The following is a 19,965-nucleotide window of genomic DNA, read 5'->3' as shown; positions in this document are numbered from 1 at the left end:
CTCCAACTAGGGTTATAGGTTTCTGAATATGGGTCAAACTTCTGATGGTCATACCTAGTGTTATTATAGAGAGCATTGGCTTGCTCTTCATTATTCTGGCCTTCCCAAAAAGGCTCCAATCTACCACTAGTGTGGCCCACTTCTAAAGCTTCTAACCTTTTCGCTATAGCAGCAATTTTGGCATCTGATTCAAAACTTCCTTCTACCCTATTAACGTTTCCTCTGCCTAGAAGAATTGTTTTCTGGGGTACCCTATTACTTTCCCATTGTTGGGTCTTTTCGGCGATTTCATGCAAGTATGTCATCGCATCATCAACTGTTTGGTTTTCGAACCCACCTGTACACATGGACTCTACTGTAGTTGTGTGGGATAATCTAAACCCTCATAAAGGATCTGAACTAACCTAACCTTTTCTAAACCATGATGAGGACATTGGGCTAATAAATCATTGAACCTTTCCAAATACCTATAGAAAGATTCTCCCTCCTGTTGTGTAAACGTGCAGATTGTCCTAATAGACGAGGTTTTGTGCCTAGGGAAAAACTTTTCAAAAAGGCAGATGTAAGTTGTTCATAGGTTTCAATTGATTCGGAAGCCAAACTATACAGCCACGACTTGGATTTATCTTTTAAGGAAAATGGGAATAACCTGAATTTTAAAGCATCATCATCAAGGTTTCTAATTTTCAGGCTACTACAAATTTCCTCAAAGTCCCTAACATGGAAATAGGGGTTTTCATTTTCTTTTCCTAAAAAGATTGAGAGAAACTGTAAGGTTCCAGGCTTAAGTTCATAATTTGCTTCAGTTTCAGGTAACCTGATACACGAGGGACGAGTAGTCCTAGTAGGATTCAACAAGGCTTTCAAAGTTGCCATTTCTGGCGCTATTGGACTATCAGGGATTCTTTCCTCAAACGGACGTTCAAAAACATAATCTTCACGAATCGGACTTTCTAAATTGAGGTAATCAAGACGCTTAGAACTACTAGGTTTCTCTTTAACAAATCTACCTAGGGCGTCTCTTTTACGTTCAGGCATGCAACAGAATAAGGTAGGGAATTTTATGCAAACACAAAACAAGGATGACTCAACCAAATCAAACCTAAATTTCTAGCAAACAAAAAGCATGATGGCTCCACTTAGATTGTTTCTAGACCAGCTTCTATTATTTCGAAAAGGAACTCGTTACAATCTGAGCAAACCCCTCTAGAATCAATCCGAGTCAAAGTAAGTTGAATCGAGGCGAGGGAAGCTTAGTGGAGCTTTGATACCCAAGGCCTCACCGGTTACAAGGCGGCGCAGTCACGCATTCAACTCACAGAAACCTTCAAGAACTTCGAAGTATGCTCAAAAGAGTAACTAATATTCTTCGAACGACTTTCCTATTAAGCTCGTTACCCTATAGGTCTCGTTCTAGTCAAAATTTTAGGCTTAGGTTCGCGTTTGGTTTCGTTTTCCTAAGGCGGGCAAGAAGAGAACGGTGATGAAATCCGAACCCTTATCTTGTATGGCCAGTCCTTACCCTTTACTAGGAAATTAAAGCAGCCGTTTTCAAGTCCTCATCATATATGCAAACGAAGGAATACAGTAAACCCGCTGACAGGGGAATCACAGGTGTTTCAAAAAACTTACCTCCTTTACCAGACGGGCGAAGAACAACTGAAGTCGGCTCGGGCCACGACTCCTATGTCATGTACGAACCCGAGGGGCCGAGGCGATATCGTAATCACCGTCCTTCTCTGCACACAGTTTATATTTAAACCAACCCTTCCTTAGGGTTTAAAAATAATAATGTCCAAGCGTCCAAAAAGAAAAAGAAAAAAAAATTACAAAAATAACAAACCCTAATACAGTTCTTTTTTTTTCTTTTTTTTTTTAATAAAAGAAAAATAAACAAAACCTTAAAAAAAAAAAAACTAAAAAGAAATTTTCTTTTTTTCCGTTTTTTTCGCTTTAATCTTTCGCTCCAAGTCTTTATGCTTTAAGATCCAATCTTTACGAAATCACCAAACTCCTTGGCTCAATTCTCTTTATGATCCAAAACCTGTAGACAAAAGATAAATACCCAAAAACGTAAAAAATAACAAAAATAATAAAAACCTAAAATAAAAGAAAAATAAGTCTAAAACCCTAAAAGCAAATCCGCGTCGGCGGCGCCAAAAATTGATGTGGTTTATAGGTAGTGGAAAAAGTGGTTCGATTCTCAGACTTGCGAAGGATAAAATATAGACTTAAATTCTAAAACTAAAATAGAAAACTCACTAATAATTAAAGCAAACACTGACAAAGTTGATATCAATATTAAAAGACAACTGAGACTAAGATTTCACTATTTTTTTCAAGTTCAAAGTGATTTAATCCAATCTTTATATTTATGCAATTTTCTCATTCAATTTGATTCTAAAACATTGCAACAAGTAGATTTTCAAAAGCAATAATTGTAAATATCAAGTATGAAGCATCAAAAGTCTATAAACTAAGCATACTTCATCAAAAGAGATTACAATTACTCAAGTAAAAATCATATTCAATTACAGCTCAAGGAAAATAATCATAATCATAATTGCAATAAATAGATGAAATAGAATATACCACTTCTTGTTGGAAAAATAGCTTCCTCTATCGCCTCAGCAATGGGGTTTAGCTCCTCATGTTAATCACTTGCTCAAGATACATGTTTGTTGCTCAAAAGATGATTAAATAAAAGAGAAGGTATGAAGCACCATGTTTGTAACAGTTGTAATTGTTACAAAACGCATTGTTACAGAAAGCAGTGTTACAAAGAAATACTAACAGTAATAGTTGTTGACAAATTGTTACAGTTTGAAAGAAAAGGTGACGGTTCTCTGTTCTTCTTCTTCCTCTCGACTGCAACTCGGCTATTCTTCTCTGTGAATTTTTCTTAGCTCTGTTCTGTTTCTAAACTTCCCCAAAGTATGCGTAACCCTTCTATGACCTGCAACCAACCTATATATAGGCAACAAACCCAAAAATAACTCGATTTAATCCCTCTCTTTCCTTCACAACAAGTCTCGGATATTTCCTTTTCTGAATCTTCTCTACGCGTCTTACAAATTAAATCTGACATCCAAGAATCTCCCAATGATGGCATTAAATATACAGAAGATCTTCTACCCTTATCTGCACGTAATCCCCATGTATAGAACCAAGAAAATTCCCGATAATAATGCTCCTCCTCTGTTTTTTTCAATCCAAGAATTCATCCCTATTCCTTCGTATTTGATAAACATACATCCCCTGTTATGCTCTAAGAAGTCCATCCCAACACGAATATGCAGTTGAATCACTCCAAATCAGATCCATAAAATCTCACAAGTCCCGTGAAACTCCAAGCCTTTGTTTTGTATAAACTCGATTTCTGACCCTGTTTTTTCGATTCTACAGCTCATACCTTCCCTGTTTGACCAAAACAGGGTAATCCCAATCCACAACAAACACGAATTCAGCCTAGAACTCGATCAGAATCTCGCCAGAATGTTCTGCTGCAAAACTGAATTTGAATTCAGTTTTCCCGCCAAAAATCTGGAGAAGAGAAAGGTTGCCCCTATCCAGAGTAGGGGTGCCGATAGCAGGTGCCTTTGGGGTGTCCTGAGGGTGCCCCTTAGTAATTCGGGGTACCCCTTATCCATAGTGAGAGTCCGAATAGCAAGTGTCCTCCGGGTGCGCTTTTCGACAACTTTTCGAACCGATTTTTCCAAAAATGTTTATTGGACAAAAATACCTACACACACATAAAACACCATAATAAGTACAAAAATGAGCACTATCAATATATAGAATCGAGACAAATTAGACACAAAAATGTGTCTACCATTTTCCTACCTATAAGTCCTTTCTCCGAAAGTGATTGTCTATGGACTTAGTCGAGACAATACAACTAATCGGTTTACACTTCATGTGATTGTCTATTGATACGAGATCGAGACAATACAACAACGAAGTATGTTTACTTGATACAAAGGTTCGGACTTAACCAAACACAATAGGATTGCTTATCAAGTAAATAGGAATTAACATTTGTGTAATTTACTTTAATTATAACAAAACAATTATAATGCGGGAAATAAAAGTAAATGACACAACAAGGTTTTGTTAACGAGGAAACCGAAAATGCAGAAAAACCCCAGGACCTTGTCCAAAATTGAATACTCTCAGGATTAAGCCGCTACACAAAATTACACCTAACTTCGTATAATTGAGACCAAGTAAATAACCCTATAGTTCACCTAGTTCCGTCTGTATTCCCACGCCTCTAACTTATAAATAAGTCACGTACTTGGAACAATTCCTTTGGTTCGTATTCCAAACACTAAAGGAACAACAAATATGTTTGGTATCAACTCTATTCAACCAAGTGATATGAGTCGTAAAAAGGCTCTTCCGTTTATCTTAACATAAACTCCTTCGTCAGGTCCTTAGATCTATCTTATGTTCAAGTAGAATCCGGTAGTCGAGCGCTTCCGTGTCCGGTGAATGAAGAGATTGCGGAGTATTTGAGAGTACTAAATATTCAAGGGTTATTAGTAATTGGTGATTGCAGAAACATAGGTATATTGATAAGATTCACGTTTCTTGACTGAGAAAGAATCCTTGATCATTGAGTATCAGAAACATAATTTATGTTTCTCTTCGGGAATTTCTGCCCAAGATATTTTCTTCCAAGACGATGATCTCTTCTAACTCTAGAGATATGATCATGTGGAGAAAACGTACTAATGTGAGAATTCTCTGAGATATCTAAATCTCTCTTAATTCTTTCAATGAGATTTTCATAAGATTTTCTCATTCTAAGGTCTTCCTTACTATTCACATTAGTGTGATCGTCTGAAACAACTATCGGCAATTTCTAATTGTTTCTTTTGGCAGAGATTCGCTCTTTCCCTTCCTTCTGAAGTCGTTCCTTATCAGAATCAGAACTGTTTCGATATGGGTGCGGGGGAACCTTTTTCCAGAAGCGATTATCAACTCTTTCTTATGACTCCTTAGAGTTGATCTTATCGGGACGTAGTATAATCTGTCTTTCTACCGAGGAATGATCTTTCAGTTTTTTAAGACAAGAAACTTCCTTCAAAATTTTTACCACCGTATGTTGAAGAAGTATAAATTTCCTGTCAAGTGACTGAAAATTGTATTCCTTAGAATCACCACAGAATCGGTTCAAATTTTTCTTTGGACAAGATTTCGTTTGATCATCAGTAGATCTAGAAGTTGGTTTCTCATCCTCTTCTAACTTGATGTAGTTAGGAAAACTACCATCATCTTGATCTGTTTCAGATGTGATTTACCCGGTTTTGTCACAATCTGTAAAAGTCGAGCAAGGACTTTTAGTTTCCTCATCAGAAGAAATCACAACAACATCATTAGTCAGAATCATATGACGTGTCTCTTTATTTGTAAGAGATTTACCAAGATCTTCTAGTTTGACAGCGAGATCCATTTTCTCTTTGGCTAGACAGTTCAGTTGAATGTCTTTTTCTCTGATCTCCTGTTTAAGAAGATTTGACTTTGTCTTTAAAATAAACACTTTAGAAGACAGAGATTGTATAGGCTTTAGGAATTTTACCAACTCTTTATCAGCATCTTCTCTTTCATCAGTTGGTAACTCCTGGATCATGAGTCAACGAAGTGGTAACATCTTCAACATTTGAGTATTCATAATCTTGCATAATGTTAACTGAATCAGGCGTTAGATTCAATTCTTATAGGTTGGATCGCACCAAACACAGATTGTTAGATCGTTCGTGTTTGCCTTCTCTGATATTAATTGAAAAGGCGAGGGTATCTGATAAGTGCCTAAACTACATATTTTGAGTATCAATTTCTTATGTTTTTCTAAATTATTTCTCTTGCATTTTTGTATATTACGCTTCGTTTACATTTTATGGGTGTTTTGAAGCATGCCACAAGAAAGAAGGCAAAAAGAGGCTCAATTTATTGCTCGGGAAGCTTAGGCATCTGCGAATTTAAAGCACAGCAAGACACATGCCTTTATAATATCGAAAGCAGAAATTACTGGAGCACCTGATTCCATCTACTCAGGGCAGTCACTGAATTCCAACTGCAGTTCACTAAAGACAGGCTATAGTTCGTTAAGGGGCACCTTCTTTTCTTTATAAACCAGGACAAGGTCGAGACTTTGCACACACTCTTCAGCTCAGGTCCCAACCTAGATGACTATACCACTCTCACCGCCGGCAAGACTAGGCGCGATGGCTGAGTACCAAGGGTTCAGAGAGGGTTCGAATTCAACACAAGAGATAGGGAGGTCTTACGAGTTGGTGACTTTGTTTTAGGACCTGATCTGCCGAGAACTTAGCAGCTGAATAAGAGTTGTTGCCATTGAAGATAGGCAATGAACAAAGACATTAAGAAGAGATTTGAGTACTGAAATGAAAAAGGAAAGTTGGGTTTGATTTGGATTCGATTTTGGCAGCAAGATGAAGCCAAGAAAATCCAGGGAAGAAGAAACACGCTGCAGCCATTGTTTTTATGAATGTATGATGAGTAATTAAATGATTTGGATTGATGGGTTGTGTGATTGAACTCGTACTGTGCAGGGAAGGAGTTTGTGCAGTCTCCATTATACAGCCAGTAACTAACAATCACGAGTTTGCAAGTCGCATATCAGATGTTCGATTAAATGCCTGAACTGACAGTTTTCAGCCAAGTCGCTTTGGTATTGTCGTTGGCTCTAGCCATGGGTTCTGGGTCTGTCCACAAGGGTTATATGGCAATGGTTAAAGTCCAGCAAGGATTTTGGCCGATAAGTCAGGGAAGTAAGAAGATATTAAGCAGGGAGAAAGTGGCCAGGATGCAGCTGTTAACTATGAGCCTTAGGGCTATGTATGAGGCGTGTCTGGCAAAGGCTGGAATTTGATTTAGAAGTCAACAGATTCTGAAGATTTGGGTACCAGTTTGTTTTGATTTTGGGTCCTGGAAAACAGGCAAGAGGAGCTGTCTTTGCCGTCAGATTTGAAGATTTGAGAGTTGGTACTGAACACGGATTGCTCGGGCTGTTTTAGGTTGAGATATTTCAGGGCAGAAGAGCTATATAAGGGAGGCGCAAAAACACCTACAGAAGATCTCATACCCCAGTGCTCGCAACCCTAACTTCAGAGAGCTTTTGCTCGCTGAAAATCATCATCATCCATCATCCCCACCTGCATAACCCTCACCACCTGCATTACCATCCTCCATCTCCATCATCGCCAGTTTGCAGCCCTGTTTTGCATCTCCACCTGCAGATCATCCACAGCAGCACCGGTTCAGTTCCATCCTCCATTCCACCTCACCTGCATCCATCCGCACAGCAGCAGTGACTCTTGCTCAAGCTAAACCACCAGTTACCCTCGCTACCAGCACCATTATCCCATCTAGCCTGCAACGCCATCATCCATACCAACAGTCCACACATTCGGCAGTTGCAGTCCACCACCATCGCGTTCACCACGGCTGGATTGCTTTATTGGTTTGCTTGTTGTTAAAAGTTGCTTTTGTTTGCTGTGTTATTTTGCCATGAACTCCAGTAGCTAAGCATTCTTGATTAGGGACGACTTCGACGTCCGGAACATGATTCACAATTGATATTTAAAACTGCCTTTTTCTTGCAATCTGTCTTTTTATTGTTCATTCTCTATTGTGTCAATATTTCTTATGTGAATTGTTTATGAATCGTTTAAGTTGCAAATTAAGTAGGTTTATGGATGATTCAATTGCTAATTCGATTGCTCTTCGACCTGTAATTGGCTAGATGTTCCGAGTACAAGTAGTAATTTGTGGGTATTGACGATGGGATTTTGTTAATATCCATGTGTAGAGATTGACACTAGTAGATGAATCGAGCCTTTATATTTGTCACTAGGAATAGCCTATCTCATAGAACTTAATGCATTTGTTGAAGTCACACCTAGAGAGCGTACTTCTAGGAAACTTGGCAAGTAGAATCCGGTAGTCGAGCGCTTCCATGTCCGGTGAATGAAGAGATTGCGGAGTATTTGAGCGTACTAAATATTCTAGGGTTATTAGTAATTGGTGATTGCAGAAACATAGCTATATTGATAAGATTCACGTTTCGTGACCGAGAAAGAATCCTTGATCATTCTCATTCTCATATTTGCATTTCTTATTCAGAAATTGAATCGACAACTTAGACTCAACTCTCCCTTAGGAACGAACCTGCTTGTCATTGTACTACTAGTTAGTGTAAGAGAAGTAAGGAATTTATTTTTGCGAGTTCGACACTTCGTCAGTATCCAAATATACCTCAAGCTAAAACTTTTCCTACCTAAGTCCTTTCTCCGAAAGTGATTGTTTATGGACTGAGTCGAGACAATAAAACTAATCGGTTCACACTTTGTGTGATTGTCTATGGATATGAGATCGAGACAATATAACAATGAAGTATGTTTACTTGATACAAAGGTTCGGACTTAACCAAACACAATAGGATTGCTTATCAAGTAAATAAGAATTAACGTTTGTGTAATTTACTTTAATTATAATAAAACAATTATAATGCGGAAAATAAAAGTAAATGACACAGCAAGATTTTGTTAACGAGGAAACCGCAAATGCAGAAAAACTCCCGGACCTTGTCCAGAATTGAATACTGTCAGATTAAGACGCTACACAAAATTACACCTAACTTCGTATAGTTGAGACCAAGTAACTAACCCTATAGTTCACCTAGTTCCGTCTGTATTCCCACGCCTCCAACTTATGAATAAGTCACGTACTTGGAACAATTCCTCTGGTTCGTATTCCAAACAGTAAAGGAACAACAAATCTGCTTGGTATTAACTCTATTCAACCAAGTGATATGAGTCGTACTTCCGTTTATCTTAACGTAAACTCCTTCATCAGGTCCTTAGATCTATCTTATGTTCAATTACCGAAGTAATCGTTTAAGATTAAGCCAACAACACCTTTAATCTGAAGAACTGTGTTGATGCCGATCTACTCAATTAATCAATCCAATCTACCACAAGGATAAACCGATTATTAATTGGAACCTCTTTTACCGAAACGAGTAATGTGCACACCAAAGATTATAAAACCCAAATCAGATCTTCAATATCTTCTTTGTCTTCAAATCTTCTTAAATCTTCAATAAAAACCTGCACACAATCACTTGAATCTCTTGTGATCAATCACGCACAGAACGGAGTCTGTTAACAATGGATTAACACAAGATCGTCTTTAGAACTAACAACAGTCTAAAGATCCCTGTCGAAACTCTGAACTAGTTTGAGTGAATCTTATATCATAAGAGATGATTCTCAAGAATAAACAAACTAGGTGCAATCATATTTCAACCACCATTAGTCAATCAAATCAATCGAAAACAAAAGATAAACCGCAATTATCTAGTTTCCCACCAACGGTACACGCTAGAGCTTCTCAATCCCAAAGAAGAGTTTAAACTGAGCGGCCGTAAGAGATTTCGCCTAATTAGGTTACTCTCCTCAAGTACTTATAGACAAGGAACAACAACAAAAGAGGAAGTTTGTTGTTACGAAGGATTAGTTTGCTAGAAAGAAAAACTTCAAGTATTTATAGACAAGGAAGTTTGGACACCAAGGAATTTCCAAAATCAAAAATATTCTCAAGATACTCATTAAAGTACAGATTCGGTTTTCATAATTCCTGGAAATGCTCTGTCCAAAAATAACGATCGAAATCTCTCGGAAAATCTAATTAGTAAATGCACATTACTAATTCTTGAATTTCCCTACATAATGAAATTAATAACCTTAATTAAAAGATTCTTAACTTACTTATGTTTCGATCCTGGGATTCTCTTCCCTTAGCCATTAAGATATATCTGTGAACAATTAAAGAAATAAACATTCATAGCACGTGTTCAAAGTTTGTCGACATCTTTACTTTGTAAGTTCTCTTTCACACTTACAACCTTGAAACTGATTTGCCACACTTCCAAACAAGTTTAGAATTGGTTCATCTGACTTTAAAGAACTATGTGATTGATCAAACCAACATTCAATCACATTCATGGGTTTAACGGTTCTACCAAAACAAGTTTAGGTTCTATCTCCATGTGAGTACTATGCATAGTCACACTAGCTTTCCAAAATTTGGTTGACTAGGTACTAGGATCGATTCCCCACATATATATGGTATCTAACTTATATGTGTTGCACATGTCCATAGGATCAGTTCCCCTTTGCCTAAAAGCGTGTTGCACATGTCCATAGGATCGATTCCCCTTTCTGCTATAAACCTTGCTGCACCTCATACAAGGATCGATTACCCTTGTGATGTACTACACCTCTTACTAGGATCGGTTCCCTTTTCCCATATTTGGTCAGACACACAAAACTTATCATACCACAGGTGATTACTTAAGATCGGTTTTACTGATAAAAGTTATACCAATACATAAGTCACGCCTTTGTGAATGGTTCTACCAAGAACACAACAAGTTGTGAGCGGTTATACTCAATCACACATATTGGTTGTTCATAAGATATGCAATGAATAACAAAACCAATAACACCTGGCAATTTCCTTTTCGGTCCACAAACAAGTTTATGAACTTACTTCCTTAGAACACATGTAAACATTGTTCCCTAGGATGAAATCCTCACCTCATACCCATACATAATCACAATAGCATTCAAATGATTATGGCGATATCTTATCTACGAAGTTTAATGGTTAAGCAATAAACCTCGTATTGTATTCCTTAATATTATGTCTATCTAGAGTTCAAATATGCTTCGCAGTTATGTTTTGAATATGCACGACTTGAAAGATACGTCACGGAATGAAACAGTTCAAGTCAAATATCAGTAACCTCAAGTGGAAGGATGATTGTTGTCGTTGTAGCTCCTTGCTTCTTCACATCTTCAAGACTTCGTAATACTTGTAATGTCTCATATCCTGATACTTTCAAGCTAACCTATACGAAGTTGACTCTAGTACATAATCAACCGACTCTTAACATGAGTTTTGATTCACTAATTAAAATATGACAATCAAACTTGACATACCAACGCTTGGTGGGTTCAACCGAGCAATGCTCTAATAATATCTAATTTGGTTTGGGGGATAGTGGAAATGATGCAGAAAATGTTGGCTGGATGGATGGGGAAATTACTTGCATTCTCAGCCAGATTAATTTTGGTGAAATGTGTCTTATGTAGCATTCCTTTATATAGTATGTCAGTCTACAAGTGACCAAGATAAATTATACAAGAATGTGAGAAGATTATTGGAAACTTCTTGTGGTCCAGAGATCCTGCTATGAAAAAGTTGGTGACAGTTAAATGGGATGAAGTAAATTCACCAATTTCAGAAGGTGGGTTGGGTCTAAGGAATGAATAAAGCATGCTAATGAAATTATTATGGAAAATTGAAACTGAGAATGTGGAATGGACAAGGTTCATGAGGGACAAATATAAAAATAACAAGAATGGATTACATCCTTAATGGGTGATTCCTGAGATTAAGGAAGGAAGCAGATGGTTGGAATATCTGTTTGGAATGATAAATGGATAAAAGGATATGCCTTAATTGAGAGAAATGATGATGATAATTTTGTTTACAGAATATGGAGCTAAAAGTTGAACACTTGATTGAAAATCGTATGTGGCAAATTCCTGAATATATGTACACATTTTTTTGAGAAGAATGAATTACCAGTACTAGGTGAAGGCAATGACAAGATGATCTGGGAAGATGATCTTCAAGGTATTTTCTCTGTATCTAGTGCTTCTAAATTGGTGAGGAAGAAATATCATGTAGTCTCTTGGGAAAACAAGGTATGGAACCCATGTATTCATCCGTATACTTCTACAAACTTGTGGAAAATCTTGAAAGGAGCATGTGCTACTGAGGAAGCAGTCAGGAAGAAAGGTTTCAAGATTGTTTCTAAATGTTATGCATGTGGTAATAACCAAAACACAATGGAGCATATACTATGGCATTGTGAATTTAGTATTAAAGTGTGGCATTGGCTGAGGGGGATCTTTTAGTTTCTGAATCCAGTAACATTTGAGGAAGTATTGGGTTTTTCTCATGGGAAGAGTGGAGAAATAAAGGCAGTATGGTATAATTGTGCTTTCAATACAATGGTGGAGTTATGGCATACAAGGAACAAAGTAATATATGAGGATGAAAAACCAAACTTTGCTAAGTTTAAACAGAAAATCATTAGTTTTACAAGGGAGTGTGGTGTCAGAATAAGAAGTACCAAATGGGGGAGTATGTATGATCTACAGATTTTGCTGTATTTTGGTATCTCTGGAATTAAAACTCACACTTCTAAGATGAAACAACATTTTTCAAGCTTCCTACCAGGAATCAAATTCTCATCTGTTTTGATGGTGCACCCAAAGAGAACCCAGGGAGTGCTGACTTTGGGTTTGTGGCAAGGCATGTGATTGGTGGTCGTGTGGGTGCAACATATGGGGGTTTGGGAATAACAACCAACTATCTGGCTGAGGTGATGGCACTTGTGATAGCAGTTGAATGGGCAATCAGGAAAAGATATGTGGAGGTAGAGGTGTAAATTGGGTTGTGCCAGCACGAGCACAGCCCAGCCCAGCACGCTAAAACCGGAGCCCAGTCCATCCCAGCGCGGCACAACACGTTAGTTTCGTGGGCTGTGCTGGGTTAGCCTAATCAGCATAGTAGCACACCACAGCACGCGATACGGATAAGCACGTGGTCCAGCCCAGCCCAGCACGTTGCCTAAGCACGTCATAACATGCACAAATACATGATATAACAAGGTATAATACATCACATTTTGTGTATATTTCACAAAAGAGTCACTATTCTAGCTAGTTTTTAACATTTTATGCTAGCTTATTTTTATACCACACATATAATACCTAAATATTTAGAAAATATATCTCAATATCGTTGTTATAATGTCATTACCTATATATACTTGACTAGAACATTAATTCACATGACAATGATCCAATTTTATATTTGGTTCGATATTTCTTTTTATCGAATAAACTTGTTAATTTTACTTGAAATAAATTCTGAAATAATTTCAAACTATATGTAGATATCGTGATAATGTCTGACTTAATGTATACCATTAAGTGATCTCAAACTGTTTATAGCACGTGTGTCAGCACGACACAGCACGGCACATGCTGTGCCAGTGGGCTGTGTTGTACCTAGCTTTTGACTAGTAAAGCACAGCACAACACACTTAAGTCGTTGGCACAGCACAACACGGCACATGGCACGTGAAGCACGCGACTTCGTGTGCCGGGCTGTGCCGGGCCGACACGTTTTACACCTCTATGTGGAGGAATGCTTTAGTGTGGACTCTAAGGAAGTGTTGCAGGCTTTTAGTTATAATAAAATACCCTGGATTGTAGAGTCTGGATGGAATTACATTAAGAGGAACATTACTAACATATCATTCAGACACTCGTACACGGAGATTAATTTTTCGGCGGAAAGGATGACCAAGAATGGAGTACTTCTAACAAGAGAGACTGTATCGTTCTATGAGAAAAAACCTGGATGCTTGGGAGGATTGGAACTTGAAGATGGAGTGTATTTTAGATTTAGTTCTTGAAAATAATACGTGTGTTTCTCGATTCTCTTTGGTTTTTCTTTGGTTTGTAAATTTTTTCAGTTTAGCCTTTTTGTATAACGTTGGATTCATTTAGTAATAAAATTACATGACTTAGAAAAAGAAAAAAAAAACATTAGAAAGAAGAGAATGCACAATGCGAATTAATGAACAAATTTACAAGAGAAACGAAATGATCAAGTAAAGTATTGGAGTCACATGAATCTTGACACACTAAAGGTGTTGCCGAATAAATTAATGAGATTCACATGAATGTTTACATATGCTGTTTGTTTGTAACAATAGTATACACTAAGTAATATCCTCATATCAGTCATAAGACACAATTCAGCACTGCTTGTAATGAGCAAAGAAGTTACCAAGGGGGGATACATATAGTGCAAACATGTTGATGTCAACAGTAGTCAGAATGGTGGGTGATAAAACTCTAACAAAACAATAGTAATGATAAAAACTATAGAGGAAGAAAACAAAACAATAGTAATGATAAAGACTAAAGAAGAAGAGAACATGTGATGATCTTTATATTTTGGTTTATTGTGTGTTACAGTGAACCCAATTTGATTAAGGAATGAATGCATAGTTGTTTGAGTTTCCTATCATCATTTAAGTAGGTAATCCAACTTCCACCAACCCATCCATCCATATTAGGGAAATAACTAATTGATTACCTAGTAGGTTGTCTACTCTAACATTAGTAATGCCGTAGCAAAGTGGTGCGATATTGATGAGTGTTGTTGATATTTATTTTCCGTGACTAGGCGGTGGAAACTCGCCTATCCATTAAATTACAATGAAAAAGAAGTTGAAAGTAGGCATATTTCTCAATTAGGGGTGGAATCACGTATGAAAAAATGGAGATTTTTCTACTTGCCAACTGGCTCTCTAAATTTTACCGTATTTTGTTTTCTATTTACTCGTTATATGCCTACATATAGTGAGATTTTTCCTTTCCGTCTTCTGTTACTTTCAATCCTAGTTCCTCCATGGCTTCCAGAGACATGTATACACTATACATACGAGGTTAAAACTTAAAATTCACAAATGTGCTCTGACCGGCCTGAAAAAAAGAAAATTCCGATATATCTCATTCATGAATATACAACACACGCAATAACAATGATGAAAAATCAAATCTATCATCATTAAACAATCATTATTATAAAATGCATCACTAATAAGAAGTAGTAGTAGTAATGGGCTTTTTTAAAGAACGAAAAACAAGAGGTTGTGTTGTTGTTGCATTATGGCCATTATTATTAGCTTGTGCAGCCATGGCAAGTTCAAACTGCCTCAATGAGATTGAAGTGTTAGCAAGTGATTCATTTTGATGACCCCCCTTCTCATCATTTGAATGAGTGTTTAAGTTTTCCCATATGAAACAATCTTTTAAAGCATTGTTTGATAGTGTTGTTGTATTTGATTTGGTAGTAGTAGTAGATCCATCCCATCCAATATGTGCCACATGCTTCACATCTGTTGGTAACCCTATCTCCATTTCTATATCTTCATCATCATCCTCTTCTTCTTCATCTTTATAGGCTAGAAACCAACAAAACAAACAAACAAATGTGCAAACAAAATTCAACAGATAGTGTGAGATACTTGATAATTCAACACTTCTTTGAGAAAAAAAAAACAATTAAGGCTGGCTAGCTAAACATTGTTAGGTCAACTAATACATGTTACTTGTTACTAACATAGAAACTGATAAAATTCTTGTATATTCCATTGTGTGCAATGTACTTTAAGAACAACGGTGGTCCCCCGGAGGGCTCGTGATTCATGTCGTTTCATGGACAATGAGAAACTGATAAACCGGTGAACTAATCCGGTCGTCTGAAAAATCATGCTGATTATGATGGCATTCACCAAATGCATGAAGCAAAAAAAAAAGGTTCAAGTAAACTCATGAATGATGTCTGTGTGTTTGACTATACTTGTGTTTAAGTATACTTGTGCTAGTAATAATTTCTATTGATCAGAATTAGCAAATGACTTACCAAAAATCTGAGAGAAGGATTTGAAACTCTTGAGAATTCTTTGTATCCCCAAAGATATGTTGTTTGGTTTCTGAATTGCTATATGAAACTTATTAGATGAGTATTTCTTCACTTTTAATCTATCTTCTTTTTCTGCTCCTCCTTGTACTACTACTCCTCACAAAACAAAAATAACAAAATTGAGCAAGACATAGAATAAGAGATTTACAAATGAGATAGAGAATAGTAGTAGTACTTACTTGTAGATGAACCAGGATCCAGTTTGGTTTTCTTTGATGGATTTTCGACAACATCAACGCTAGATTGAGAAGAACACGAACTAAAAGAGAACCGAAGAACGGTGAACCTTCTTTCCATATATGTGAATGATTATAATTCCTATGTAATGATATCAAAAGAACATCATATGAAGAAAAAGAAAAGAGAAGAGAAGAGAGACAGTAGTAGTAGAATGGAGTAGAGGGCAGTAGTAATAGTGGTAGTTATGAAAGTTATAATGAAGAAGGCTATTATGATGAATGAAAGAATATAGAGAAGTAAAAATAGTATTGTATCTATTATGGAATAGTCTTTGGCTTTGTTATGAAGTTAGAATGATTTTTATTTTTTTTCATAAGAAAATGTTAGAAGAGACACCTTGTGTTTGGTATGCTTGTATGTTCATATTTAGGCAGGGAGAAGCTAGCAATTATTAGAGGGCCGGGTTTAGGAAGTGGGTATTGGGAGCTGTTAGCTTAGTTGGTTAAACTGTGCAACTCAACCTAATTCTTGCTGATTTACATGAACTAAATTATAAGCCAGTTATCTCTTTTCCCCTACTCTCTGCTTTGTTGTGGGGCTTCTTAGTTTGCTTATTATCTGGCTTGAGTGCAAAGCCAACATTTTCAGCATCTTTTTCTTTTTAGGTTTTCATTTTTTGGGTTTCTTAATTTCAACTCCTCCCAAAAGAGGAATTGCTTAATAGAGTAAATCTAAAGGAACTCAAGTCAAATCAACAATCAAAACGTCGAATATCGGTTCGTGTCAAGAAATGCGGTTTTAAAGTAATGATTTATAAGGTTTTAAACCTTTCTGGATGCAGACTAAGTAACATAATTTAGTATGGATTATGATGGTCTTCTTGTTTTTTCACTGTTCTTTGAAGGTAATCAAAGTTATTTCATTTTTACTTGAACCCTAATCATTGTGACTTAACTCGAATACAGTTCTCATGTTTTTAACTTTAAGCTTGAGTACTGCAATATTGTCTCTTTAAGAAGTGTCAAAATCTGGCCAGCCTCAATATCTTTCTTTGGTCTCTAAAAGTGGCCACAGAATGTGCAGCGATTCTTTGAGCTTGAGACAAATTTTACTTTTCCTTGAACCAGCTTTTTGTTCAGGGTAAAATACCTATTATTGGTTTCATGAGTCAGACTTGATTGCAATCTAATTTACAGTATCTCAGGTCTAAAAAAATAACCATATGCAAGAACCTGGGCCATTTCCTTGGCATTTTACTGTAATGCTATTTCCAAGGATAAAATCAGAGTGCACCAAGTTTCCATTCTTTAAACGGAGACTAAAATATGCATTATTTCTAGTACTAGAAATTTAATACTAGCACAAACGGGTGCCCTTACTCGAGCAATAAAAAACCATCAAAACTTATGAATACACCGAATAACATCAGAAAATTAACAAACATCAGAAAACAACTACATTGAGTTCTTCTTATATAAAAACTACTACTAGTAGTGCCTGTTTCAACTCAATCCCCCAATTCAAAGATTCTAACTCAGATAAAACAACTTAAAGATAGAACGTCATGTTATCGTGAATAGGTGCCGAATCAAGTCGGTATCAATTCATCGTCATACAAAAGAGTAAAAAAAAAAGAGGAGAATTTAAACAAACAACTTGAAGAGGCTCTTGGAATATTTGGTACCTCTACCATAAGCTCTTCTTTGCTTTTTCGGTCATCCATGCAAATTGAAGTTTCAGCTCCATATGAGATAATCATTGTTTGTAAATGCTTTGCATTCTTCAAAATCAGTTTCACCAACTTCATCTCCCTCGGCTTGCCAATAAATTGCCGAAAGCAAATAAACTTAAGACGACTAAATAAACATCCAATGTTAACCATATCGACCTTCCTCGCAGGGTAAGACGTAGTAACCAACTAAATTTGAATTAGAAAAAAGGTCATCAGATATCAGAACAATAACTGAAAACACATTATTGGTTAGCAGTAACGTGAACTTACATTATCAAATACGAGTGACTCCAGATTTGGTGTTGCTTTGAGTAATGCAATAAATAGTTCATGACTGTCTACTTCCTCAGTTATAGTCAACTGTTTGACATTATGGAATGTTGGCAAATTTTTTAACTTATTATCTGCAAAGAACAGGAGCTATTCTTCCCCATGGCATTAGCAACAAATGGATCAGTTTCACGGAGTTAGGCTAAAGAAGAAAAAAGAAACAGAACCTACTCCACAACAACCAAGAATACCTGTAGTGTTCGTTCGGAAACAGATAGACGTCTTACATGTGTAAGCGCTCGAAGAAATCTACTTATAGTTTCAGCATCACCGATCCTTTGCTCCGTTGTTGGAACATAATAATCGTTTAACAAAACTGCAACCTCTGCTTCAACTAATGCTGGAGTAGACAAGATGAATTCCTTTGGAACATTACTCTGGCACAATAGAGATACGAGACCAGGTGCATGAATCTTGAGAGAGCAATCTTGTAAACAATCTTCTACTTCATAAGTACTACTTAATTTCAAGAATTTCAATGTAGGAATCGAAATACAAAAAATCTTCACACGAAAAGTGCAGTATTTCAGATTCAAATCTTCCAGCACCGGGCAAACTGGAAAAGAGCTGCTCATTCGAGCCTTCACCGTTGAATTCAAAATTACAAAGCTTAAGACGTTTGAGCCTTGGAAAAGAGATGTACTTGGGAAAACAGATTTCCGGTACACTCAGCTTTAAAGTAACTAGAGATTCACAAGTAAAAAGAGCCACAGGAATAGAATTTGGGAGTCGGTATAACAAAAGACTGATCCGTTCAACAACGTTATGCTTTATGATGGTAGAGATCCATGAATTCATCTTACGAGCAGTCATCTGATTCGAGGTCCAAAACCAGCGGAGAGAGAATTTCTTTATATTTGAGAGATCATTGTGAAGAAACAAAGTTCTATCTATAAAATCCATAAAATTAATGAGCTCTGAAGAAACAGGAGGATTGTAGGGGGAGAGTCGAAAGTCGAGGATTGGGATAGATGTCCAAATGTGACTCCATCGTTTAGATAATACGCTAGAACGAGCAACCCACTTGAAATTGTCAAGAAAGGAAAGGATGTGATAAATAAGTGAGTCAGGCAATGAACTTATCCTATCTTCTTCTCCTCCAATTACATTGCTAATGCAATGTCCCTTCTTCATTAGCTTCCTATTTACCAAATCCATCACACGGATACGGAAATAAATCTGAAAAATGAGATAAATCACAATAAGGAGAAAAAAAAACTAAAAATCATTCAATTCTGCAAAATTAAAGATAAACCATTCCTCAATTAGTTAATAATCATCTAAATCTTACGATCCTGCCGCGATAATAATTTATTTGTGCTAACGATGTTAATTCATGATGTTAAGTTATTTCTAAAATGATGATATTCTCATTTATTTGAACTAATTTGGGATAAAATCAATCCGAGGTTTATAGAAAATCAACTACTTACTCAAATCACATGAAGAAGAACATCTATTATTAGGGTTGAACATCTATGATGAAGGTTTTTGTTCGAGACAAAATAAAGACTGAAACTAAAGTATACATTAATTAAGTGAAATAAAAGAGAGATTAGTAGGATAGATGTACCTCTGAATCTTCTTGAAGATTACATCACTTGCATTTTCAGAGAAATCATGGAGAAAAAGAAGTTCAAACTGGGAAGAGAAAAGGAGAAGCGGCAGGAACCTAGTTAGCTAGGGCAACACAAGTTGTTTTTGATTTTATTTATTTTTTTGGGATTTTTTCTCCTTTTCAAGTTCTTTATATGGCTGCTGGTATCAATTTGTTAGGGTGTACTAATCCAAATTCTGGAGTACTAACTTGGCACAATGGTGTTGGTGGATCCGACAGTTTGTAAGGTGTCTTGCATCTCTAAACCAGTGATGTTGGCCGATGGAGCTTCTTCTCTGCATCTTGAATATGCAAGGATACGGAGATGTCAATAACGCTGATACACCACTGATGTCAATCTTTTGGGAACAACTCTTCATAGTCCGATTATAAATATATACACTTACAAATCTTCTCGGACTTGGATCAATATGTGCCAGGATTTGTGATGATATGA

The 19,965-nt window shown here is 36.6% G+C and overlaps 2 protein-coding genes across 3 annotated transcripts; both read right to left on the bottom strand.

The window, feature by feature from the left end:
• Positions 1 to 14,667: 14,667 nt before the first annotated feature.
• LOC113315476 (CRIB domain-containing protein RIC4-like) lies at positions 14,668 to 16,260 on the bottom strand. 2 transcript variants are annotated; one of them, XM_026563757.1, is made up of 3 exons: positions 15,849 to 16,260; positions 15,610 to 15,756; positions 14,668 to 15,148 (listed from the first exon to the last, which is right to left on the bottom strand). In XM_026563757.1, exons 1-3 carry the CDS (start codon positions 15,964 to 15,966, stop codon positions 14,781 to 14,783), a joined length of 633 nt encoding a protein of 210 aa, XP_026419542.1. In that variant the 5' UTR covers positions 15,967 to 16,260; the 3' UTR covers positions 14,668 to 14,780. The 2 variants fall into 2 exon arrangements, with proteins under 2 accessions (XP_026419542.1, XP_026419538.1); XM_026563753.1 differs by having other exon boundaries at positions 15,610 to 15,759; positions 15,849 to 16,255.
• Positions 16,261 to 17,263: 1,003 nt separating this feature from the next.
• On the bottom strand, positions 17,264 to 19,612 carry LOC113315468 (F-box/FBD/LRR-repeat protein At1g78750-like). The gene is made up of 4 exons (XM_026563747.1): positions 19,485 to 19,612; positions 18,103 to 19,090; positions 17,852 to 18,001; positions 17,264 to 17,767 (listed from the first exon to the last, which is right to left on the bottom strand). Exons 2-4 carry the CDS (start codon positions 18,484 to 18,486, stop codon positions 17,438 to 17,440), a joined length of 864 nt encoding a protein of 287 aa, XP_026419532.1. The 5' UTR covers positions 18,487 to 19,090; positions 19,485 to 19,612; the 3' UTR covers positions 17,264 to 17,437.
• Positions 19,613 to 19,965: the final 353 nt, after the last annotated feature.

This window comes from Papaver somniferum, chromosome 1 (genome assembly GCF_003573695.1).
Source record: "Papaver somniferum cultivar HN1 chromosome 1, ASM357369v1, whole genome shotgun sequence".
Classification (NCBI taxonomy): domain Eukaryota; kingdom Viridiplantae; phylum Streptophyta; class Magnoliopsida; order Ranunculales; family Papaveraceae; genus Papaver; species Papaver somniferum.
The sequence above is the reverse complement of the archived record's forward strand: the minus strand, read 5'-3'. Positions and strand labels throughout refer to the sequence as shown.